Genomic DNA, 26,096 nt, shown 5'->3' with positions numbered 1-26,096 from the left:
TTTTTATGATAAGGCCCTAAATATTTGTATTTATTTAACTTGGAAGTTGACCTGCATATTTAAAATAAGGTTTTTAACGTTTTTCAGTATTAAATTGTTTAAACTCTCGTCAGACATAATAATAAATTAATTAAGAACGGCTTAACTTCAGTATAGTAAAAATGATTTATTTGAGTTTGTATTAGTTTTTACACTGAGAAGTAATTAATTTGTTTGAAACAATTTTTTTTTTTTAAATGAATGAGACGTATTTTAATTGAGGCCCTCTTTTTGATCGTTAAACCTTTTTCTTTAGAATTACAAATTTTATTCGATGTCTCAAAATTGCATATGTAGTCACAATTTTTTTCTTTAAAAACATGCTTCGAATAATACATTTTAAAATATTAAATTCTATATTTTTATGGTACATTAACGATGTACCGTTTTTATCCTACATTATCTAGTAATGGGAGTACGATTTTAATGTATTTTCTCTCAGTACGAGTGATGGCGGCCATTTTGTTTTACTCATTACTAACATGCATTTTCTCATTTGCAGCGCGCTGCATTAAAACCTTTGAAAAGGTAGCGATGAATGGCCCGAAGTCAATGGGTCGTAAGAAATGGGCCAATGACTAGAGCTTTGAAGTATATCAAATATATGAGTTGTCCAGTATACAGAGAGCTCTGGTGGTTTAAACTCTACGCTATTCAAATCCAGGTGGCGTGCGACTATGCTCGCTTTGTGCGACAAGTGGCGAGATTTTGCGATCGCTTTTGTGACTTAAAAGTCAATGAATGTGATATTAAGCCGGCATCTGTTGTGTTAATGATTTTCGATCATGAACAACGGAAAATATGAATAATATTATAGGTATTTCTTTTTAACATACATTTCTGGTTTTTCTTTTCATAATACATATTTAATATACAATCGATCAGTCTCTTGTTTCAAATATTAAATTCTAGTTCTCCTCAAGCCTAGTTATGACAACTCTTATTTGTCGTCCATTACAGTTTTAGTTTGAGCAAAATTTAAATTAGTTAAAAAAGGCGGCGATGGAATTGTGCGTTAAAATAATCACAATAGATTTTGGTTTACTAAAATTCTATAGTAAAACGTAAAATAATTTTTGCCGTGTAATTAAAACGTTTGTTGACTGCCAGTCGTGTTGGTATAGTTGGTACGTAGTCTTTGTAGAGACTCTGGTAATGAGGCAGGTGGTGCATTGTACGACGCTAACAAAGCTTCGCCCGGGGTACGACCAATACGCTTTCATCTGTTTAGAAAAAAAAATGTCATGAGGGAACTTTCTATCGCTTTCAATTTAAAGATTTATTTAGATCCCCATTGCAACCGATATTATTATTAGCAAATTCTCTATTTCGTATCACTTATATCAATTTCCTATTATAAGAAGGTAACAAATTTTGATACTTTTATTTGCTTTTAAACAAGTTCCGCATAATCTTAAGCTATAATTAGACTATTGCATAACAATATTAGAAAGACAATCTCTATTCTAACATCGTAAATACATGTCATAACTCTTACCACAAACTTAAGTATAACTTAATTGGCTTTTGGAAATACTCTATCATATCTTTTAGATTTATCTTTATTTAATACTAGTTGTCGTACCCAACTCCGTCCGCGCGGAATAAAAAAAAAACTTAATGTTAAGAGTGGACTGTATTTGATTTGAATAAAAGGCCTTAAGTTGAATAAAGGCTTATAATATTAAAATGATTACACAAGTAGATGATGGCGGTAGATAGACGCGAACAGTTAAGAGGAGCGAATGTTTTATGAATGGTCGGCGGTGAGGCGCGCGGGCGGCGAGGTCTGAAAGGGCCCCCGCCCGGTTCCCCCGCCGGCGGTGCAGTAATACTGAACATACTGCCCGGGCCAGGCTGAAGATGTAGATCGGAAGACTGTAGACTGCGGGCGCTCCATTAAGACTGTCCTCCCTCGGTTTGATGTAGATTCTTGGTTCGTCGATGATGTCTAGGCCTGAGAGCAAACTGAAGGCAAAGGACATATGTTATTAAAAGCCCTCCGAATAATTCCCCTTTTGGTCTTGATATCTGCCACTCGAGTGACGCCGTCACGTCCCGGATGAACGCCGACAACGCGGCCTAGGCACCAGAGCAGAGGCGGCTGGTTCTTCTCGCGAACTAAGACCAGAGTATCAAGAGGTAAGTCAGCCGAAGGTGAACGCCACTTGATGCGTTGTTGCAGGAGATGAACGTAATCAAGTGAAAATCGCGCCCAAAAATGTTCCTTTATCTTCTGCACTCTTTGGTAGCGATCGAGGCAGCTTATTTTTATATCGCCAATTGGAGGACGCGGTACGGTTAAGAGTGAGCGTCCAATGAGGAAATGGGCAGGTGTGAGGCAGGAGAGATCAGAGGGATCTGTAGACAAGGGGGTTAGTGGACGAGAATTTAGGACGGCCTCTATTTGGACAAGACAAGTCGACATTTCCTCGAAGGTTAAGTGTGTTAAACTTAAGACTCGTTTTAGATGGTACTTGATAGATTTAACCGCTGCCTCCCATAGTCCCCCAAAGTGAGGAGAATAGGGAGGAATTGTTTGAAACTCGATGCCCCGATTACCTAATTCAGACTGAATGTCCTTAGAATAGGTTTTAAAGAAAATGTCGATCTCATTAGCAGCTCCGACGAAGGTGGTCATGTTGTCTGACGTCACAGTTGCCGGAAGACCTCGACGGGAAGTAAAGCGAAAAAAGGCTGCCAAGAACGCCTCTGTTGTCAGGTCCGTGACGAGTTCGATGTGCAAGGCTTTGACTGCGAGGCAGACGAATATGCAAATGTACGACTTCATTAGCTTAGCACCCCTACCTTTACGATTTGCTATTAAGATCGGACCAGCGTAATCCATGCCTGTGTTTAAAAACGGAAACTCTAACTGAGTTCTATCACTGGGTAAGTCGCCCATGATAGGTTGTGCTGGCTTAGCCTTAAATCTAAAACAACGAACACAGGCATGCACCACGCGTCTAGCGAGGTTCTTCCCCCCCAACGGCCAGTATTTTTGTCTCACAGAAGATAAGAGCAACTGCGGCCCAGCATGCATCAACTTTATGTGTAGGTTGTGAAAAATAATTTGCGTCAAATGAAATTTGCTACATAATAATATAGGGTGTTTTACATCAAAGGTGTAACATGAATTGTTCAAACGGCCACCCACTCTAATAAGATTGTCAGAATGCATGAAAGGAACGAGCGAGTTTAATCTATTATTCTTTGGAAGAGGCTTGCCCCTTTTGAGCAATGTGTACTCCTCTGGAAACATTTTTTGTTGAACTAATTGCAAGATTTGATTTTCTGAATTTTGCAACTCCATTAATGATAACGATCCTGTTACTTTATTCTTAGGATTTTTACAATTGTTTATAAATCTTTTTATGTAAGACATTGATCTTACTAAATGTGTGAAACTAGATTTTTTATTAATGAATTCTTGTATTGTGTTTGTGTCTATGTCTGTTTGTATACATGTAGTGTGAAAGATGATTTCTGATTGATAATTGGAATGCGTGTTAGGAATGTTAGGAATTTTAATGCTTGAAGATTTTAAAAAGTCTGGACCACTCCACCATGTGGAGCAAGAGGAAATGCTTTCTGCCATAATACCGCGAGAAACTAAGTCGGCGGGGTTTTCTTTTGACGGAACGTAGCCCCATGTGTGATTAGCTGTGCTGTCTTGTATCTCACCCACTCGAGTACGCACAAACATTTTTAATTGATTTGTTTGCGTTTTGAGCCACGCTAACACGATGGTGGAATCAGTCCAAAAATATGAGTCGTCAACGTTAAACGATATCGACGACATCACTTTGGCGTGAAGTCGAGTGGCTAATAATGCACCACAAAGTTCTAGCCTGGGTATTGTAGTAGGTTTCAAAGGCGATACCTTGTTCTTTGATATTAAAAGACGGACTTGTGCTTTGCCACTCGCGTTAACCGCTCTCACGTAAATACATGCACCGTAAGCACGTTCCGAAGCATCCGAAAAGGTATGTAATTGTAAAGAAGTTATGAAATCGGTGCATACCCAACGTGGAATACGTAGCGTATTAAGAGCAATAAGGGAAGATGTAAAATCTAAGAAAGCCTTTTGGATGTCTTTTGAGACTTCCTCATCCCAACTGTACTTATTTACCCAAAGTTTTTGCATAAGAATTTTACCTTGAAGAGTACATGGGCCTAAAAGACCTAAAGGATCGAATATCTGACTAATAATAGATAAAATTTTGCGCTTCGTTATTTTTTTTGTGGCAATTTCCAAATTGATTGTAAACAATAAGTGGTCATGCTTACAATCCCAATGAAGACCAAGTGTTTTACTAGGTAATGAATCATCATCTAAATTTAATGTTTTTTCTGTAGAACATTGTTCTGGTATGTTGTCAGCGCAAGTAGATTTTAAGATTTCTAAGTTATTAGACTGCCATTTACGTAGCTTAAATTGCGCTGACCGTAATGTTTTGTCGACATTTTTGCAGAGCTCAATGACCGATTCTATAGAATCTCCACCACTTAAAAAATCGTCTACGTAAAAGTCTTTAGTAATAGCCCTTTTTGTTTCGGGATCGGAACATTGTTCTGCCAGCGAAACTAAACATTTTGTCGCTAGGTACGGTGCAGATGAGGTACCGTAAGTTACCGTATTAAGTGTAAATGTTCTTATTTTCTCACTGGGATGATATCTGAATAGGATTTGTTGTAATGATCGTTGAGAAGGATTAACTAGAATGGCTCTGTACATCTTTTCAATATCCGCTGATACTACATATTTATGTTGTCGGAAGCGCAATAAAATGGAGAGTAAATCATCTTGAACAACAGGGCCAACCATTTGTAAGCTATTAAATGTTTTCCCGCCTTTAGAAGTGGGGTTTGACCCGTTGAACACTACACGTAATTTAGTAGTGGTACTAGCTTCGCGAGTAACACCGTGATGAACTAAATAATTGGAATAGCCTTGAACTTGATGTTGTTTTGGTACTTTAGAAATATCACTCATATGTCCTAAGCGTTCATATTCCGTCATGAAGTCTAAATACCTATCCTTTAATACCGAATCGCGAAGAAATCTTCGTTCCAATGATAATAAACGGCTTTTTGCTATTTGATACGAATCCCCTAGAACTTCCGGAGACTCCTTTAATGGTATCGTAACTATAAAGCGACCGTCAACTTCGCGCCGAGTGTTTTCAGCGAAGTGTTTTTCGCAAGCCTGCTCTTCTAATGATAATGTATACTTCGAGGGTACTGATTCCAAATCCCAAAATCGTGTTAGTGAGAGGTCGTTAATTTCAGAAAAAAGACATGCTGATTGATCAAATTTTTTGTTGTCAATTGTTTTATGTTTTGTAATGGTGCCTGAAACCAACCAACCGAATTGGGTTTCTTGTAACTTAGGACATTGTTTTCCTAAATTTATGAAATTGGAACACATGACGTCCCAGAAAACGTCTGCACCGACTAAAATATCTATAGGAGACGATATGTAAAACGATGGATCGGCTAACTGAATGTTAGGTGGCAGTTTAATAGATTTTATATCTACGTTACTAGAAGGCAACGAGTTGGTGATTTGGGGTAAAACGTAGCAATTTAAGTTGACTTTATAATCTCCTGAGCGTGACTCGATGGATAAGTTACAAGACTCTGCACTGAAAGATACTTGATTATTAATACCTGTCACAGATGAGCTTACGTGACGCCGCGGTAACCCGAGCTTGTCACATAGGTGGCGCGTGACAAAGTGCGCAGTGGACGCGTTGTCAAGCAAGAGTCGCGCGGGGTGTAGGTTCCCGTCACCCGCGACAACGTTCACCAAAGCTGTGGAAAGCAATATGTAGGGCTTGTTAACATCGGTATTTATGTTGGACGATAAGGCTACCGTGTTAAAAACTTCAATATCTTTATGTAAGAGAGTGTTATGCATTTTTGTACAGTATTTACAATGACTTAATTTACAAAAATTTTCTCGATGTCCTGGTCTTAGACAATTTTTGCAGATATTAAAGTTTTCTACCTTTTCAATTCGTGAATCTACGTCTAATTTTTTAAATTCTTCACAAATAAATAAAAAATGCTTTTGTTTGCACAATGGACAAGTTGTTCTCTTATTTTCAGTGTAATTTGTTTTAATTAAATTCGAGTCTTTTGAAATATCTGAATGTTGTGTATGTTGAAAATGTTGTGTTGTTATTTGTTGTTGATTTTGTTGTAAATTTTGTGTTGTTAAATGTCTTTGAAATTCTTGTTGTTGTAAAGTTTCTAGTAAATCTGCTCGATTAGTCAAAAAATCTAAAAATTGTTTTAATGAAGGTGAAGTTGTTATTGCATTTCGCTGTTGTTCCCATTCGCGAAATGTGGTACTGTCTACTTTACGAAGCATTAAATGGATTACGATAGTATCCCAATGATCGGTGGGCTGGCCGAGTGAATTCAATGCGCATAGACTTGTGTTTATGTTATCTACTAAAGATCTTAAGGCGTGACAGGATTCCTTTTGAATAATCTCTGTATTTAATAGATCATTCATATGTTGATTCACTAAAAGACGTTCGTTGTCGTACCTGTTTGATAATAATTGCCACGCAATAGCGTAATTTTTTGCCGTAAATTCTAAATTTTGAATAATAAGCAATGCACTGCCTTTAAGGGCAGATTTCAAATAGTGGAATTTGTTAATGTCGCCTAATTGATTTGAAGAATGTATGATTGAAATGTATGTGTCTCTAAAATTAAGCCATTCTTTAAACTTCCCTGAAAATTCCGGAATTACAATTTTAGGAAGACGAACGAAGTCGCGACCTGTCACTTCTCTGTCTACGCCGCCATCGCTCGACTCGGACACTGACATCGCGCGCTGCCGGTCTCGCTGATACTTGTTCAATATTGTGCGCGCCGTCGATACTAATGCGAAATATTTGCTTTCAAATTCTTCTCGTTCTGACATTAATTGATTGGGATCGTCAGACAACATTTCCAACTCCGTCTGAAATTTATCAAAATCATTATGTAGACAATCAATTTTATTTAAACGCGAGTCGAGTTCGTTAAATTGAGTTTCATTTACATTTACTATGCTTTCCAAAGTGTTTAAGAAATTATGAAAAATTGTTAATTTGCCTTTAATTGATCCTCTAAGCTTAATTAAATCTTTGCTTCGTGCATCACTCATTTTAATGAAGGAAAAGGAAATATGTTATGTAAAAAATAAGTTGTGCTCGGTATACTGAAATAGTTGAAGGGTCCAAAGGTCGCCTTGCACTGGCAATGAATGCGCGCGCGCCGATTATGCGACAAATAGGTGTAATTGAGAAAAAAAAATATAACAACGAGTATTTGTCTTGTATTAAGGGCCAAAGGACGGATATTTGAGCTAAAGAAAATGGAACAGACTCACAAATAACGTCCCGATGTCCTCCGCTTTGGCCGTCTTCACGAAATCTTTCACTGAATTTCCTTTTTTCTTTTTTCTTTTGCCGGTTGAAGGACCATATGTTAAGAGTGGACTGTATTTGATTTGAATAAAAGGCCTTAAGTTGAATAAAGGCTTATAATATTAAAATGATTACACAAGTAGATGATGGCGGTAGATAGACGCGAACAGTTAAGAGGAGCGAATGTTTTATGAATGGTCGGCGGTGAGGCGCGCGGGCGGCGAGGTCTGAAAGGGCCCCCGCCCGGTTCCCCCGCCGGCGGTGCAGTAATACTGAACACTTAATTAGTAGCTTCCCAGACTAATTTTTTACATCTATACTGAATTTCATCGAGATCCATACGAGAGATACCTTGTAATAAAAATCCATCCATCTAAACATTCGCATTCATAATATTACTGAGATATATTTGTGTAATTTTAGTTTCCTTATAGTTTTCATTAAAGCGCTAGTTTTAACACTAATTACTCCTACAAAGATAAACAAACTTTATGTTGTCAGTCTGTCCGCCGGACGCAACAATAAGTACGGTATAATGGTACTTCATTTCAGCCAGTCTCCGTGGAACAATAGGCCTTTATACGGAGACATATTTAGATAGCCACATGTGGTCTTGAACATCTGTTACAATAAACTCACGCACTACTTACTGGTGTCAAGCCACTCGGCTCTAACTAAATGTATAAAGTACACTCAAGAAATCCTATTAAAAGGATTTATAGAAATGTAACATATTCGCTAGTATTATAGAAACTACGCTAAACTAGAATGCAGATACAACGTTTCAATGCATGTCTCTTATTCAAATTATTGCTTCAGGCAAAGCGATGATCTTTTGTAGAGCTTTTCGCACATTTAAGATGTAAAAATAAATAAATAGTAGACATTATTACGAGTATTTCATGTCGTTAGCTTAGTGTAGTCCAGAAATAATGTACAATTTTACGTAGGTCGACTATTTGAGACGGGGTGCAGTTGCAGGAAACGCGAGTAAAAAACGAAGGAGTTGAGTAAATTTAGTGCACTAAAAATAAACGATCGCACGGCTCTCCTGAACACTTGAACTTGACAGAGTTCAACGACCGATGAACGCGATAATTTTATTTGTTTCAAACTTAGTAGTTTGATGCCATTTGATTAATTAATGTCTTTCCCGCTTTCATAATTAATATCAACTTCCATCCTTGCAGGCGTCCTATATGGAATTGTATTACTTTTTCTAAGAAGTTCTTTAACTAAGTGAAGTTTTATGTAACTTAATAAGTGTAAATAATAGAGTGAAAGTATTAAAAAAGCATTAAAAGATTAAACTTTAATGAAAACCCTGAATATTTATAATTTATTATGCCTAAGATTTTGGAGATCTGTAAAACACAATACAAATTAATTAATTAAGAAACGGCTTAACTCACGTTTGATCGTCCGGTGACGGCACCGACTAGTGCGGTGGTCTCAGTGCGAGACGCGACGCGACCGCGAAGTCTTCGGATTAAACACTCGCCCTGAAGATGGACCCCCGATGGGTTCGAAACTAGTCGGTGCCGTCACCGGACGATCAAACGTGAGTTAAGCCGTTTCTTAATTAATTAATTATGATGTCTCACGAAAGTTTAAACAATTTAATCACAATACAAATGTTAAAAACAACAATTACAGTTCATTTTTCACATACTATATACCAGATCAGTAGAAAAATTAATTTGTAGCCAACATGTTCTATCTGCCTCGAACATGTCATAATATTTTTTTTAATATATTATACTGTTGCTAAAGAGCAACCTGCTAGCTGAATTCGCTGAAATAGCGAAGCGATAGCCATAGATATCTGGAATTCCAGATGCGTTCCCTAGCTTTAATCTACGGAAAAGATGGTGACGCACAGAAAGAGGAAATTTTTCCTTCATATGACAGTCCACCGCCAAATCCACGTCCGCTTCCCATCATTTATACCATATTTTTATCATTTATAAGAAAACTGGTGGGAATAATTAATATTAGGTAATACATCACACAATACAAAAAACGAGGAATTGCTATCACAACATGCCTGATCGTAGTGTTACTATAGTACCGAGAGAACCGGCCCATTCGTGGATTCAACAAGTATTGTTATTTGGTAGCTCTACCACTGTTAGAAATCAACATATCGTCGCAAATCTTTTTAATATTGAAAGTTGGGACATCGAAATAAAATCTGCTGGAATTAGTTGATAGTTAAATTATCAATAAAATTTATTACATTGTTAGCAACTGAATTCTTTGTTACATTATATGTTGGCGACTATCGATTTCTCTATATTTAGGTAGACGTCTGGTACCGGCGGCGGTCCGAAATAACTTGTGCTATCCGTATACAGTCGATGAAAATTTTTTTTAATGCATTTGATCAAGTATTGTATTCCGTACGGATATATTATACAAGGAAATATATCTAGTCCTTGTATAATATATCCGTACGGAATACAAAAAAGGCTAAGAAATGAGTAAGTTATAGATATTAATAAAAGAGGCAACGGTGTTTTTAGTAAGCATTTGTGATTTGTAGATCAAGAATGACGATTTCGACATGCATACGTGGATGCATAAATGTGGAAGAGTTCTGCTAAGACCGCGCCAAATGGAAATCTTACCTCAAAGGGTTAAGGGTGTGAGTTGTGTTGTTGTTGTGTAAATAAGTATAAATTTCATTTAATTTTTTAGAATCCATAAACATGTCTGGTTATAATAATTCATGATATTTGTAATAGTATCTAGTTGGATGTCTCAAAGTCAATGAATTATTCAATGCAGATGCAGTTGGTCATACGGGGATCGATATCTGCTTTATTTAAACAAACATTGATTTAAGCTAACGCTTAAAATAGTTCGGTTATATAGAGTATTAAATACATACATTATATTATATCAAAGCTTTTAATAAGGAAATATGCAATGAAAAAAAAAATCAAATTTTTTTTTTTTTTTTTTTTTTTTATAAGAGAAGGGGGCAAACGAGCGGCGTGAACACCGAAGTGATCATCGACACCCATGGACATCCGCAACACTACGAGAATTGCAGATGCGTTGCCGGCCTTTAAGAAAGAGATATGCTCGCTTCTTGAAGGACCCTAAGTCGTAGTGGTTTGGAAATACCGCCGAGGACAGACTATTCCACAACGCGGCCGTGTGCGGCAAGAAATTTCGCGAAAACCGCACTGTTGTGGAATGCCAGCCATCCAGATGGTATGGATGGTACCTGGCGGTCTGTCGGGTCGTCCGATGACGAAACTCGGCGGCAGGAATCGTTCCAAACAGTTCTTCGGAACACTCCCCGTGGTATAAACGATAAAAAATGCTGAGGGAACTGACGTCCCTCCGCAAGGCCAGAGTATCAAGCCGATCGGTAAGAGCTCGGTCGTTGACGATTCGAGTCGCTCTCCGTTGTATGCGGTCAAATGGAAGAAGCTGGTATTGGGGTGCTCCCGCCCAGAGGTGCGAGCAGTATTCCATGTGGGGCCGAACTTGCGCCTTGTACAGTTGTAGGCGGTGGCCCGGCTGGAAATACTGCTTCGCCCTACTGAGCACACCCAGCTTTTTGGAGGCCAGCTTGGCCTTGTCTTCCAAGTGACCGCGAAACTGAACGTCACTCGATAAGTCAACGCCGAGAATACCGATACTGGCTGAGGCAACCAGGGGAGTGCCCTCAAAACGAAGATCTACGACAAAGGGTTGTTTTTTAGCGGTAATGGCGCATACTTGTGTCTTTTTGGGATTGAATTCAACGAGATTTCGTCGACCCCAATCCGAAACTTCACCCAGTAGGGTCTCCAGTTCAGACACAAGTTTGGTCCGGTTCTCATCGGCAGTAGCCCGAGAAACATTGGCACGGGCCGTGTACAGTGCGTCGCATGTGCTATCGTCTGCATAACAATGAATGTTGCTGAATTGCAGCATGTCATTGATATGCAGAAGAAACAATGTGGGCGACAGTACACAGCCCTGTGGGACACCAGCGTTGATTGGTTTCGGGTCAGAGCACGCACCGTCAACAACGACCTTGATGCTCCGACCCTCCAAGAAGCTAGAAATCCAGGCGCATAGTTTCTCGGGCAGCCCGTAGGAAGGCAACTTCGCAAGAAGTGCTTTGTGCCACACCCGATCAAAGGCTTTGGCCACGTCCAAACTAACCGCCAGGGCCTCCCCCTTGCCCTCGATAGCCTCCGACCATCGATGCGTGAGGTACGCGAGAAGATCACCAGCTGAGCGACGCTGACGGAATCCATACTGCCGATCGCTAATCAGCTGATGCTCCTCAAGGTACCTCATAAGCTGGCAATTGACGGTCGTTTCCATGACTTTTGAGAACAAAGGGGTAATGGCAATCGGCCTGTAGTTGGACGGATCCGAGCTATCGCCTTTCTTTGGGATCGGGTGGATTATGGCAGTCTTCCATGAATTCGGGACGATGCCTAAGGAGTAGAGGAACCGGAACAGGCGCGTTAAAACCGGTGCCAACTCAGGAGCGCAAGTCTTAAGCACGATGGGAGGAATTCCGTCAGGCCCACTCGACTTGTGGACGTCCAGAGAATACAGCACTTTACGTACTGATCTCTGGCGAAACTGGATTTCGGACATGAAGGTGTCACCGCACGGGATATTCGGCGGTGAGCTACCTTTATCCTCCAGAGTCGAGTTCGACGCAAAAAGAGAGCCTAGAAGATCGGCCTTCTCTTTTGCGGTGTGGGCCAACGAGTCATCCCCCCTGCGCAAAGATGGTAAAGATGGCTTACAAAAATTCCCCTGGACAGCCTTGGCGAGAGACAAGAACGCACGAGTTCCCGAAGGAAGTTTCACCAGTCTCTCGCCAATGCTAGCCACGTGTTCCGACTTTGCCTTGGCAATAACTCTTTTGAAGGACCTGGAGGCGGAGTTGTACTTCTTTTTGAGCAGGCTGGTATTTACATCCCTAGCCGCTGACGCTTCAGCCCAGGCTCGGTAACAATCCTGCTTGTAGCGCGCTGCTAATTTGCAGGATCGACCATACCAGGGCCGAGAGCTGCCCCCGATAGGCACGACAGATGACGGAATAAATAATTCCATCCCCTGAAGCACGACATCGGTGACAGAGTCGGCAACGGCATCGGGATCGTCCAGCTTGAAGCAAACTCGCTCCCATGGGTAGGATGCAAAAAAGGACCGCATCTCATCCCAGTCTGCTGACCTGTAGTGCCACACTCGGCGGAGGCCATTTGGCTTGAGCCGTGGGCGACGCGAGATAGGCACTGTTGTCCGGATCAGGCAGTGGTCCGACGACCCCAAGGGGGCGTCGACGGAAACCGAGTAGCTGTCTGGATGTGAGGTCAGCAGAAGGTCCAGCAGGGAAGGTGTATGATCTTCCACATCTGGTATTCGCGTTGGCGATGTAACCAGCTGCGTCAGATCATAGGACAAGGCAAAGTCATGGACAGATCTCCCCGCGTGATCGGTGGTTCGAGAGCCAAGCCATTCGGCATGGTGGGCATTAAAATCGCCAAGTACCACAATCTCGGCGGATGGGATCTGCTCCAGGACGGAATCTGTAGCCGTTTGGACTTGCTCCATGAGTCGGTCTATTTCGGCATTACCGCTATGGGACCTATAGAGGCACGCGTAGACTCGCGGATGGTCGTCGCTATCTACGCGCAGCCACAAAATGGATAGGTCCCTACCTTCAAGAAGGCTGAGGCGACGAGAGCAGACATCATCTCTGACGTACACGCACACCCCGGCCCGAGGCAAAAAAGAATGTTCCAATTTGTATCCCGGGCAGGATAGATACGATGTGTCCGCCGGAGGAGATATCTGCGTCTCAGTAAGGAAAAGCAAGGCCGGTTTAGCCATCCGTAGGTGGTAATGGACGGCCTCCAAGTTAGAGTGGAGTCCCCTAATGTTACAGACGTCCACGGCGAACGTTTTAGGGGAAACCGCTGCGCGTTTCTTGCTTTTGCCCCGAACTCCAGCAACGAGCGGAATGGTGCCCCCCCCAGAATACGCAGGGCGGCCCGCGCGCTTACGCCCAAACTCCAAGCGGGAGTTCAGGCGTAAACGCGCGGAGGGGGATTCTCCAATACCAGTGGTATTGGTACCCCCCTGGGGTATGTACTCTTCCAATCCGACTGCCATGCTGAGTGAAGGGGGGGGGATTAGGCCTCCGGAACCACACTCATCAGACGAAACGCGGAATTTCTTCCACTTCACGTCTGTCTTCTGTGTGGTCGTGGTATTGCACCGGTCGACCCGGCCAATTCGTGCACCCAACAAATATTGTTGTTGCGGGATCTACCACTGTTAAATTTGTTAAGTTAATAATTTAAAAAAGTTATTTATTTTTGGTAAAATCGAAATCTTACAAGATAGAATTTGAGTTCATTGACCTTTAAAAGTCAGATCTGATGTGAAATAAATGTACTACGCATAACCATATAACCAACATATTTAACATCAAATTGTAGCCAAAAATATAGAGTAAAAAGTATTAGAGAAATGTAAACAATGTCACATTCAGATTAACTATATGAAACTGTATTCCATTTGGTTCTTTATTACAACTTTTATAGGACGCACGAACTTTTTTAAAAAGGGATTTGTTAGATCTTATTTTCCTATATTTAGTCTTTCTTCGATTTTTATCTCCTTTTTTTATTTAAATGTGATAAAAATACAAATATCCCAATTTTATACTATACCAATTGCGTAGACAAATCAGTTCTAAGTTTTCTTAAACATAAAAACGATTGGAAAAATCAATTGGCCTTGCCTTAAATTTTATTGAAGTGCGTATTTACTAATTAATTAAAAGTGTTATAATTTGCTGTAACCATGAATTAATAAGTATTACGCGAGACAAAAGATAATCTAAAGATGTTTTGCACGATATCCCCAAGACTGATGACTAATGAAGCCGTAATGCGGAGTTCATTGGGGGGCGGCGCGTAACTTTGGACACACTTCCTGTTACTGGCTAAACTTACGCTTCGCTCACTTACTTCCTTAGTGACATTGGATTAGTTCCTACAAGAAGTTTCGATAACTTTCCGAGATATCAAAACGTTATTCAGACGCCGAGGAAACGTCATCTGAGGTCTGTCGATTACCACATAGAAATTTCTATTATTTTCCTTCACAGAGAAATAATCGTTGTACGAGATTATATTATTTTCTTTCTTATTTGCAAGCAACAAAGCAGAATGCAGGTTATTGGCACGTGCAGCTTGCAAATATAATGTTGATATTTATTTTACCTCGGTCTCCCTTATTATAGCCACTAACAAGTAGTTAGAAACAATCTTTTCTGGTTTGGAGACAAACATTGGCTGCTATAAAACAACCGAGGTAACGTAATCTGTCGTCACAATCGATATTGTGATGCTTCATCTTTATGTTTTGATTTATTATTTTTTTCACTCTTAAGCATTGTTACTAGCGCATTTTTTCAGGTTGTAGCAGATTTAATTTTCTTGTTTGCTTCCATGGAAAAATATACGCCGTTTAATAATATTGTATTTGTTTTTACGATATGTTATATAGGACGAAGTCTGCAGTCATATTGTTATGAACGTGGCTTTTTACGACACCCGTCACATGTAATTGCCTAGGAACGGCCTCCTCCCGGGGGTTCCATTTCAACTTACGGTCGTTATGCGGTTTCGAACCTTATTCCTTTCCATAAATAATTTTCTCTAATCTGTCATATAGTTTTATTATACACTGTTTGTTAGTAATAAATTACAAGGACAACATAAACGACAATGTTATTTCGATTTGATAACATTTTTTATTTGTTATTTATTACTTTTAGATGTCCGGGCGTTATATGATCTCTTCTAAACAAATTATTATGTATCAAAAGATTAAAATCTTACTTTTACCCTTTATTCGTAGGTAATTGACTTTTATTTTTTGACATTTGTAGCTTACAATACCTAATCCAAGTTTTTAATGACAAATATAAAATAAAATTTTATAATTAATATTGGAAAAGTTAGTTTGAGCTTTTCTCAATAATGTCGAGAGTTCGATTTTTAAAAATATTTTTTTATAAATATCCACCAATTAATTTAAATCCATAACAATAACATCCAGTTAAAGTAAACCGCAGCTAACGAGCGGTTATCAAACTTATATGGATGGAATTAAGAATGTTTTTAGTTTGAAACTTTTCTATAAAAACCATTCCCACATGAATGATCGCAACAAAGTGGGGTCAAAAGTTGGAGCTGGTAAAAAAATGGAGAGCGGCAGCTGTTTGGCACATGGCGGTGAGCGGCGGCCGGCGATGGAAAAACGTTTAATAAAACGACAGCGCTCGTTCGCTCATTTCTTTCAGCCTGATATTTTTTTTTATTTATATGACGAGCAATGACACCGAGGTGTTAGCGGCCAGTACCGGAGTACCTACAAATATTTTTAGTATCCTTATCAGTTAACTTAATTTAAAAAAAAAAAATAAGAATGAGACCGGCTGTTGATATTAATAACAAGGTATTTTAAGATGAAAAATCCTAGAGTAAAAAGTATATTTCTATTTATAATTTCTTGATAAATTTCTGGTATGAGCAAAAAAGGGAACCGAAAGTTGTTGAATTGTTTCTAAACCGCACCCATTATAATTTGGGCGACGTATTTCCTGGGGGCTGCCGCGTCGCTGGACGTCTAAAAATATGGGCTAGATAAATTCCAAAGTTTATGGTGAACTTTTCCTAAACAAGTTACGAAACTCACGATGGGAGTCAAAAATTATACTTGTGTTTAGTTTTTTTATTTCTTCTTGTTTTATACAAATATACCTAACTTATGATTGTGGTGTTTAATTTATATTACAGTCAAAATCTGTTATAACGACATCGAAGGGACTACTCATATTGAGTCGTAAAAACCGATAGTTGTAACAACCAGTGACAGGTATTAATAGGAAAGATATGTATATAACATTCAGCCAGGACCTTTGATTTTGGTCAATTTAACCGGTATGTTGTTCTAAACGATGTCGCCATAAACGGTTTTGACTGTATTTGCTATTTGTGATTTTAGCAATGATAAAAGAAAGTCAAATCTACTTATTTAAAGGGTTAATAAGTTGTTTTTGAATGCAGCGCAGATTTAACTTTATTTGTATTAAGAGTAAAAAATGTATCTCACTAATATTGTAAATGTGAATGTTTAAATGGCTAGATGAATGGATGTTTGTTCGAAGATATTTCCGGAACGGCTAAACGGATCTTGATCAAATTGGACACGTGTGTGAAACATAGTCTGGAAGAACACATAGACTACTTATTAAGTTTTTTTTAGTTTCGTGCGGACGGAGTCGCGGGCGACAACTAGTTACTTAATATTTTTAGAAAGCAAACTCTTATTTACTCGATGTATGTTTAAATTCACTTATGTTTGAATGTGTTGAAAGTTGAATGAATATGTTGAATCGTATATAGTATGTTATCATTACTGTATTTTTACAATTTGTATTTTCGTATCATTGGGTTCTTGTGATAAAAAATATTTTAGAAAATTTTCTCAGATTATGATTATTTACTCAACAACTTTAAAGAAACAACTTTATTCTTGATGTTGTTTTTTTGGTACCTATTTTCTATTTTCAGATCCTTTCATCCATGGAGATTATTCTCTTCTTTCAGCAAACCTTTTTTTTGTCTACTGTTATTTCATTTTCATTACTGTACGTAATCATTCTGTAAATCATCTTAAATTCTCATTTTTTTAATTCATTTTTAACGCCTTTTTTCTAAGAACAATGTTATACAATCTTTTCAGTATAAAACGAAAGTTTGCCGTAACAAAACCGTCAGGGTCTCGCCTCCCTCAAATTACTGGAGCGCAGATCTTAATTACGGCCATCCGGCCCGTTTGATTGGGGCCCCGCATTGTTTGTATTCTCGGCTAACAGGACAATTGCACTTGCACTTAGTCACAAGAGTCACGGGGTTAATAGTACCTAATATATGGCACTACCAAGCTCCTTCATTATGTAAATATTTTTAACTATAATAAATCGATTACTTAGTTTACTTCAATAATTGTATACATTTTTGTATAAAGTTATGGTTATTAATTTAACTGAAATGAATACTCCAAAGAAGTAACTATAACGTACTAGCTTTTACCCGCGACTCCGTCCGCGCGGAATAAAAAATAGAAAACGGGGTAAAAATTATCCTATGTCCGTTTCCTTGTTCTAAGCTACCTGCCCACCAATTTTCAGTCAAATCGATTCAGTCGTTCTTGAGTTATAAATAGTGTAACTAACACGACTTTCTTTTATATATATAGACTAGCTTTAACCTACGACTCCGTCCGCGCGGAATAAAAAAAAATGCACACAAAATAAAAACGTTCCTATGTCCGTCTCCTAGTTCTAAGCTACCTCCCCATCAATTTTCAGCTAAATCAGTTCGACCGATCTTGAGTTATAAATAGTGTAACTAACACGACTTTCTTTTATATATAGATAGATACTAGCTTTTACCCGCGACTCCGTCCGCGCGGATTAAAAAATAGAAAACGGGGTAAAAATTATCCTATGTCCGTTTCCTGGTTCTAAGCTACCTGCCCACCAATTTTCAGTCAAATGGATTCATCCGTTCTTGAGTTATAAATAGTGTAACTAACACAACTTTCTTTTATACATATAGATATATATAAGATATCATAGGAGTAATAATAAAAGCGTTTCTTTTCCTCGGTTGAAAATAGAAAAAAGAAGTATTCGCGAGATGAGTACACGCGTTGCAGATCAATATCCGACAGTATATCGAACTCACAAAAGACCCCCGAAACGTTTGGTGAAAAAGTGCTACGTCAGCGGAAAAAAACACAATGCCTTCAGGGCCGACAATACTTCTCTAGTTGCCAAGTGATCACTCCGCGGTCCTCCCGAAATAACAAATGAATCCACAATATCCGACCCCATATATAAGACCAATTCAACGTGAACTCTTTAGAATATTCCTCGTAGAATTTAAGTGTAATCTCAGAGAACAATAATGTTTATCGTCGATCTATGTCTTGTCATACGGTATCATGGAGTTATTAAATGAGCTGTCATTTACAATGATAGCGCGTTATTGTTCTATCGAATGTACCAGATGTAGAGACCAATTCTTTTCGCTGTTTGAATCGTATAAATGACGCATTGACTGCACCATTTATACTATCTTGATTTAAGTGACACGAATATCCATTTCCACGAATAAACCAGTTAGGTAAGCTTATATGATCAGTTATAATTTATGTCGTAGGTTTTCCTTGATTTATATGTTTTTTATTATTGTAGCATATTTTCCTTACATAAAAAGATATAAATAATTGCGAAACATAGAATTTTTTTTTAATCGAATCATATTTAGGAAATGGTATGGTGTTGTGTTGTGCTATTGGGTTGTTCGGAAATTCATTTCTTTTTTATTTCTATTTTCTATGTTTATTTCTATGTTTAATAATGCCTTTGTCAGCTCCAACCGACCTTCCAGAACGTGGTGCATCTTCGTCGAAAATACACGAATCCCTAAGTCTAGAAAAAACGAAATGACTTTCCGAACGACCTATTAGAATGTTAGCAATTTTCTATAGATGTTTGTGATGTCGGAGATCTATGTTTAGTGGTCGCGGACACTTTCGCTATCGAACGGAATGAACGGGTATTCAGAAAATTTAATTTCCGTAGACAGATCGAACAATTTCGTTTCAATGTGGTGTTCGCGGATCGTAATTGGGTCAGCCTGACGGACAATGGACTCTGACAATGTTATTATTAGTAGATCTCTTATTCAGTCGCTCTCTCGTTCAACTTCGATCATCGTTCGATCGATCATCTTTTTGACAAACTTCGTTGAAATATTGCAATGGAAGAATTTGTTGAACGACTTTTTCATTTAATTCTTTTCATGTCAATTGTCTTAACGTTAGATAAATCCTCTTGAAGTTGAATAACATTAAATGTTTTCATCATTATTCTACACGTTGCGATTTATAAAAATATTATAATACTAGCTGTCGTCCGCGACTCCGTCCACGCCGAATAAAAATAATAAGTAGCGTATGTGTCCTTCCAGACTATGTACATTTGTACAAATTTCATCAAGTACCGTTAAGTCGTTCCTATACCTTCTAACATCCACCCATCTAAACTTGTGCATTTATAATATTGTAAGTTTCTACAGATCCGTAGTATCTAGTTTAATAGAACGTAAAAACAAATTTATGTACTGATGTTGGTTAAATTAAAGTTTGTGAAAACAATTAATAACAGTAGCCATGTGAAATCCGTTCCTAACAGCTTGCAATAAGAGAACTTTAACGATTATGGCTAAGACTGTTGTCTATGTAGAGCACTATAAAAGATAAAGATCCAATACTATCTTAGTCCTCAACGCAATCGTACTCTTGTTTTAACCTTTATTTCGTGAAATTCTGACGTATAAAATTGATAACCACCGAAAGCCGATTTTATAATGTCTTTTTAACTTCGTGGTAAAACTTACGGAAGGCAAATACAAAGCAGTAAGAAATTGTAATGTTCAAATAAAAACGCTAAAATATATTAATTTTATTTCTTCCTTGTAGAGATGTGATTCTATTATGTTTTATTATAAAAAAGTAAAACATTTTGAAAACAACTCACCAATTTTGTGTATTAAAATTGCTTGGTTATCAATATCTGGAATCGAACGGAAATTAAGATTTCTTGATGTCTTAGTCACAGAAGGAGTCTAATCAATAGTTCAATTTACGCAAATCGTTCCGGCCACTCAAATGAGTGAAGTTAGTTCGTTAGTTCAACCAATCGATTATATTGGCGGGTTAATAAAGATTGACGGAGGACCTTTCACACCGTCTGCAATTAAAACAACGATCGTGGTGCAGAGCGAGCACAAGTCAGCATTAAGATTGGACTCTATAGTATTTTAAAATATGATTGAAGGAGAAACAAGAAATTTTTATATTGCAAGCTAATGAGCCACCTAATTGACACCTAAATGTATGTACATTGTACATATATAAGAATTTTAGTGGAATACAAGGTAACGTCCAAAATAAATTCAAATGTGATGTCCAGATATTAAGTAACTGACTCAGTTTACTTTTAGCTTAGTGTAAATGATTAAGGAAGGTTTAGGTTAACTCTAGCACAATGTAAAAGTTGTCATACAATAGCTATTGTGGATCTGGTGAACAGAGGGCCAGCAGACTGTTGCACCCGGGTGACTGCCCCCAGTCGGCATTATACGACTTGATATTCTGCAATGGTTTATTTACTCTAGATACTGTTAGTTGTTTGACCGTTTATTTACATGTTAAAGGTCGGTGTAAAATTGTCAAAAACTCACCCAATCACTTTATTTGTTGTTGTTAACACTAAACTGGACAGTCCGACTTGTAGAATATAAGAGTTAACAATAGAAACTAAATATAAACATATAAGATAGAACTTTTAGCCGTAATTAAAGTTGGGTCGACAAATAACATGTGAAACAGTTTTCCTCTTTTCCTTTGACTCTTCTCGTATCGTAAACGATTTGTATGGTTTACAAATGATAAAATGACATTGCTCGTTTATTTCGGACGATATCTTTCGGCAAATTGATCGCGAGTATAAAGGAGTTCTTTTACGGAACCTTTTGGGAACAGTCTGTCTGTCGAGTCGCGGCTCACAATGCCGTGCCCGAATGCCTACAAGCCCCTTTCAATTGTTCGACCGCTGACGTGTACCGAAGCCCGGTAACAAATGCTACCGATCGTAGATTTACTGCAAAGTGCTGAAATGAAAAGAGTTTACCTAAACTTAAATTTCACTTCGATGACAATTGTGGAATTGTTATTTTTTTTCCTTATTGCTAAAGAAAGAAACTTTTTAATTGAGTCGAAAGAGAAGAGCCTTAGAAATGTTAAAAAATTTTGTTTTATTTCGTGTAGAAGAAAAAGAAGTAAGTATAAGATTTCGTTTGCTGCTTTTACCATTTCTAACATAAGTAGAACACTTCTTAATTTGAAGAACAATCTTTGTAAAAGATAATTAATATTCAAAAATAATATTAGTGTCATTTTCCTTGTTTAAATATTTTTCCTTTATTTAGCGCATTCAAAAATACATTTATTACGAAAACTTTAATTCCCCCGAAGCTGGCATGTCTAGTCAAAGACTGTCAGACAGTGTGGGGTGTGGAGCGTGTAAGTCACGGTCATGTCCGAATAACCAGTTCTTGTATTCAGAAATGTTCATCCGACAGCGTTAATCTTTTTTATTCATTTCAAAGCTGCACTCGATTGTTTACGAGTGAATATTGGCTTAAGAGAAACGAAACGAATGGAAAAATCTTTGTTCATTTTTCATTTTAATTAAGGCACACCGGTGTTTACGTTCGTAAACATCCCTTTGTAATACTATCAATAGCATTTCCGGTTACTTACGAGCAGGATATATTTGTTATTCCTTCTCAAATAAATTGATAGCAAACAAATATTTATCAAAAGTTGAATGCTTTTAACGTGAGTTGTTTGTGCTATCATTTTTGAAAAATATTTATTTAGAAAATAGCAGCGCATTTATTGCATTGGTTGGTAATAAAAACTAAACTCATGTTAAGTAAAGTAAAATAATAATATTAGTAATACGTCTTTATTAATGTTAAGTTAAAGTTTGTTGTTGTTGACAAACGTGACAACCACTGTTGATGGACTAATGATGTAATTTCCAAAAATCGTTACTTACGATGTAAAGTTACCAAATCTGTATTTATCTTTATTCCTAACATCATCGAATGTTACATAAAAGTTTAACAGTAGAAATATAATTTAATTCTTTCTGCGAGTTCTTAACAGCTCGTAAATTCTCTTTCATATTTAACGTGCATACTTTTTATTCTTTCTTTAATAGTTCGTCTGATCCTTTGTTTGCGTTGATATAAAAAGTAACGCCTACGACCTGTAGTCCTGGTATCTTCCGTTTCATTCGTACCTGTCTTCAATTTGTAAACCTTTAACTTTGAATGTCGCCCTCTATCGGCTTTTTCGTTAATATTTATAAAGAGATAGTCAAGCGATAAGTAAGTTAGTTAACCCGCTTTTTGTTTGAATATTGATTATTCATTTCAGTTATAATTTATTTATTGATCTTTGTTTAGTTTTAAACGTTTATATAATTTTGGTTTCTGCATCATAAGAAAAAATTAAAATATTTATTTCTAAAGCTTTTCATTCTTCATTGGTATCTTTAAATTTGTTGAATCTCTTGTTTTTTTGACATTAGTAGCTATACTTTTTACTTTTAAATTTATATTCGAATATTACATCTTTACCTGATGATCTTTACATTTTTTTATTACCTGATGACCACGACCAGTCTGAAAAGACTGCAGCGACGAAGAAGAAGAAGAATTACATCTTTTTTCAATTTACTCTGAGGTCATCTTTCCAACATAAACTAAGACAAAGCTGCGAGTAAAGATCAATTTTTATATAAATTGAAAGGAGCCGGTGGCCGCATCTTTATTCCGAGACCATTCGGTGCAGGATGCAAATCCGGATGCAAGCTCGGGGCTGCTAAGCAAAAAGGTCACGCCTCGCTAGTAAAAACTATGGCCCGCCTCAACCGAGAGCTTTATGCTTGTTTCACACGGGGGCATAACAGTGAGTTTGTAAAATAAGACAGTACAGTTTTCGTACTATTTGAACGTAATGTCACAACAGTATTTTATTGTGCGACTGTAGGTTTTATCAAAGTGAATAAATGGGATGATAATATACAATATATTATTATAAGTGACACAGCAGTGGTGTTAGATGCAGCAGTCAGTTTGTGCTATAAAAAAATCGGAACTGCACTGTCTATTTGCACTGACTCACTGTTTTGCCTCCGTGTGAAAGTAGCATTACAGACGGGATAGTGCTGGGGTTTTTATCATTATACTGCGGTTTATTTCCTCCATGCCTTTTGTTTGACTTCTATTGACTCTAGGATAAGCTGCGTTGGCTTTTTTCTTTTGGTTACTCTGTGGCGATGTTGCATCCGTTGGATATTACAAAAGTCAAGGCGGGTTTGAGTAAGTTATAGTTTATAGTTAGGTTTTTAGTTTATAGATAGAGTTGGGTTAAATATTATTTCTGTATACCGTACTGTATAACTTTTCTTTGTCTTACAAATAATTTAACTAACAAATAAAATAGTGTACCATTGATACAGTGATGAAGTCATATTTGTCGTTTGTTTTTGAATATTTTGCGACTTATTCTTATCATCCACTGTCAATAACGATAACAAACTAAGGGTTAGTAGTCAGATATTGATTTAGTTGTTAGATCGCAGACATATAATAAAAACAGATAACAGTTGTAACTGTCATTGAGACGTAAGTTATATGTTATACAGTCAAAACCGTTTATGGCGACATCGTTTAGAACAACATACCGGTTAAATTGACCAAAATCAAAGGTCCTGGCTGAATGTTATATACATATCTTTCCTATTAATACCTGTCACCGGTTGTTACAACTATCGGTTTTTACGACTCAATATGAGTAGTCCCTTCGATGTCGTTATAACAGATTTTGACTGTATATATATTGGATTGTTTTCATTTCAAAACACGCTTGGTTCAGTTGCTATACTACGTTATGTATTTCTCGCTTATGAAGGTCATCCGTCGAGACCGGACAATGACTTCCATTTCTAGAGGTTTCTAGCTTATCCAAGTTCGACTGTTTCTTGTAAGTTCAACGGTAATCTAATGTTGTTTGCATGCCACAGGTAATACATAAAGTATTTCTCTATTTTTTTCAACATTACTTTTCTAATACTATATAATTCTTAAAATTATATTGTGAAAAGTTTACACTGACTATCATATTCTTAGAGATAGGTTCATTTAATATGTAAAAGTACCACAATGGCTTCGAGTAAGTTAAAGTTTTTTTTTGCATGTACATGTTCTTAATATCTTGAAATAGAAAATCATTAAAAAAAACATAGCGTTTATTTTAAGAAAAATGTCGGGTTTTGATTTTGATTAGTCAGCTGAAGGTTGGGGAAAAGGAGACCAGGGTGAGGGAACGCAACGATCAGTCACTGTCAAATTGCCGATAGCCGTAGACGTCCCAGTCGGTACTGCGTACCGTTTTATCTTTAGCAATATCAATTCCTATTTTTTATCGCAAAAAAAGTATATCGATGGGCCGAAAAAGTAATAAAAAACATTAAGTATTGAAGTACAAGTCTTTACGCCTTCATCTTTTTCAATGTAATGTTTCCTATTTTTTTTTCGTAATCTTCTGTTGACGATAGATTATCCATATTATTTTAAGGGAAAAGAAAAATGTTTGGCAAGTATCAAAAGCTAGATTCAATAACTCATTAAATTAAGTAAGCTCATAAAAAGAAATAACAACATATAAAAATCCTTTAACAAATTTAAAAATACACTGTTATTGGGAAATAATTTTCTCCCTTTGTATTTTCCATTTTGTAATTTTCAATATTATATCGCCTGTCAATAACAGGTTCGCATTATTAACGAAAACTGATGTTTTTATTGAATAAGTAAACAAAATAACCAAAAATGATATAATTTGTGCACTTTTTATTCACCTAGAATTTCATTTAAATATTAAATAAAATTTTCTTTAAATTGACTGAAATATGTCTGACACTAAACGAGTATAAGATCGACGAAATAAGCTTGTAGGACATACCACAAAATACATGTAAAACTATGTCACTAGTTATCAATGTCATAGATTAATCTAATAAAATAAATCCTTACAAAAACTGGTATGAGTAATAGTTATTCAAATAAAAACCTTTTCATACTGTCTACAATGGCAAGTATTCAAATCATCCTATGCAGTCGTCGTCGATACGATGGCCACGCCAATCGCATCGCGAGAATCGTTCAGAATTTATTACTTCACTGATTTTTTCAATTGCTGCAAACGTTAGGTACCGGCTCGAGATTTATAAGACATTCTCTCACAAAGAGTCACGTAATTTCCGTCCCCTTTGTCGGTGACCCGTGCTCAAGATCTTGCAGGATGCGAATGAATTAAATCCTTGTAGACAGAACTTTTAAAACAGATCATTCCTGATACTATGTAGAAGCGAACAAATTGTATTTTAAACAAATTTAATACTAAACATGAAAATAAGAGCTAATATTAGAGATATAAAAATCTAGTATAATATATTCCAGCTACATTACATATATTAATTTATGACATACAGAAAGTTTAATGCCATATGTTTCTCACCGTTTCATTCCGTTTAACAAGAAATGTCTTAATTATAAGAAGGGGGATGCTTTTCTTCAAAAGAACCTTTTAAACGTTCAACTTGAAGCATGTTTAAACATACCCAACGTATAATTTACTCTTTCTCAGTGATAAAGGTAACAGAAACAGAAAAAATGTTAATAATAGCATCTTTGTAATAGAATTGTCGGATATTTGTAGTAGTATGAACCATTAACTACAACATCTATTGTATTATATATATTATTATGTTAGTATACAAAATAATTATGTTATATATAAACATTTGGAATGTAGAATGTACGAATGAAATGTTGTGGTGTGAATATTTATGTTAGGAAGGCATAGGTCACC

General features: G+C 37.1%; 2 protein-coding genes across 2 annotated transcripts in view; one reads left to right on the top strand and one right to left on the bottom strand.

The window, feature by feature from the left end:
* Positions 1 to 26,096, top strand: part of LOC106716738 (semaphorin-1A) — a 253,117-nt gene that overhangs the window by 5,252 nt on the left and 221,769 nt on the right. The window lies entirely within an intron of this gene.
* Positions 1,808 to 7,382, bottom strand: LOC106711185. Its single transcript, XM_014503435.2, has 3 exons — positions 6,838 to 7,382; positions 5,713 to 5,856; positions 1,808 to 2,007 (listed from the first exon to the last, which is right to left on the bottom strand). Exons 1-3 carry the CDS (start codon positions 7,205 to 7,207, stop codon positions 1,991 to 1,993), a joined length of 531 nt encoding a protein of 176 aa, XP_014358921.1. The 5' UTR covers positions 7,208 to 7,382; the 3' UTR covers positions 1,808 to 1,990.

The sequence above is a fragment of the Papilio machaon genome, chromosome 16 (assembly GCF_912999745.1).
Source record: "Papilio machaon chromosome 16, ilPapMach1.1, whole genome shotgun sequence".
NCBI classification, from domain to species: Eukaryota; Metazoa; Arthropoda; class Insecta; order Lepidoptera; family Papilionidae; genus Papilio; species Papilio machaon.
This window is presented reverse-complemented; position numbering and strand designations above follow the sequence as displayed.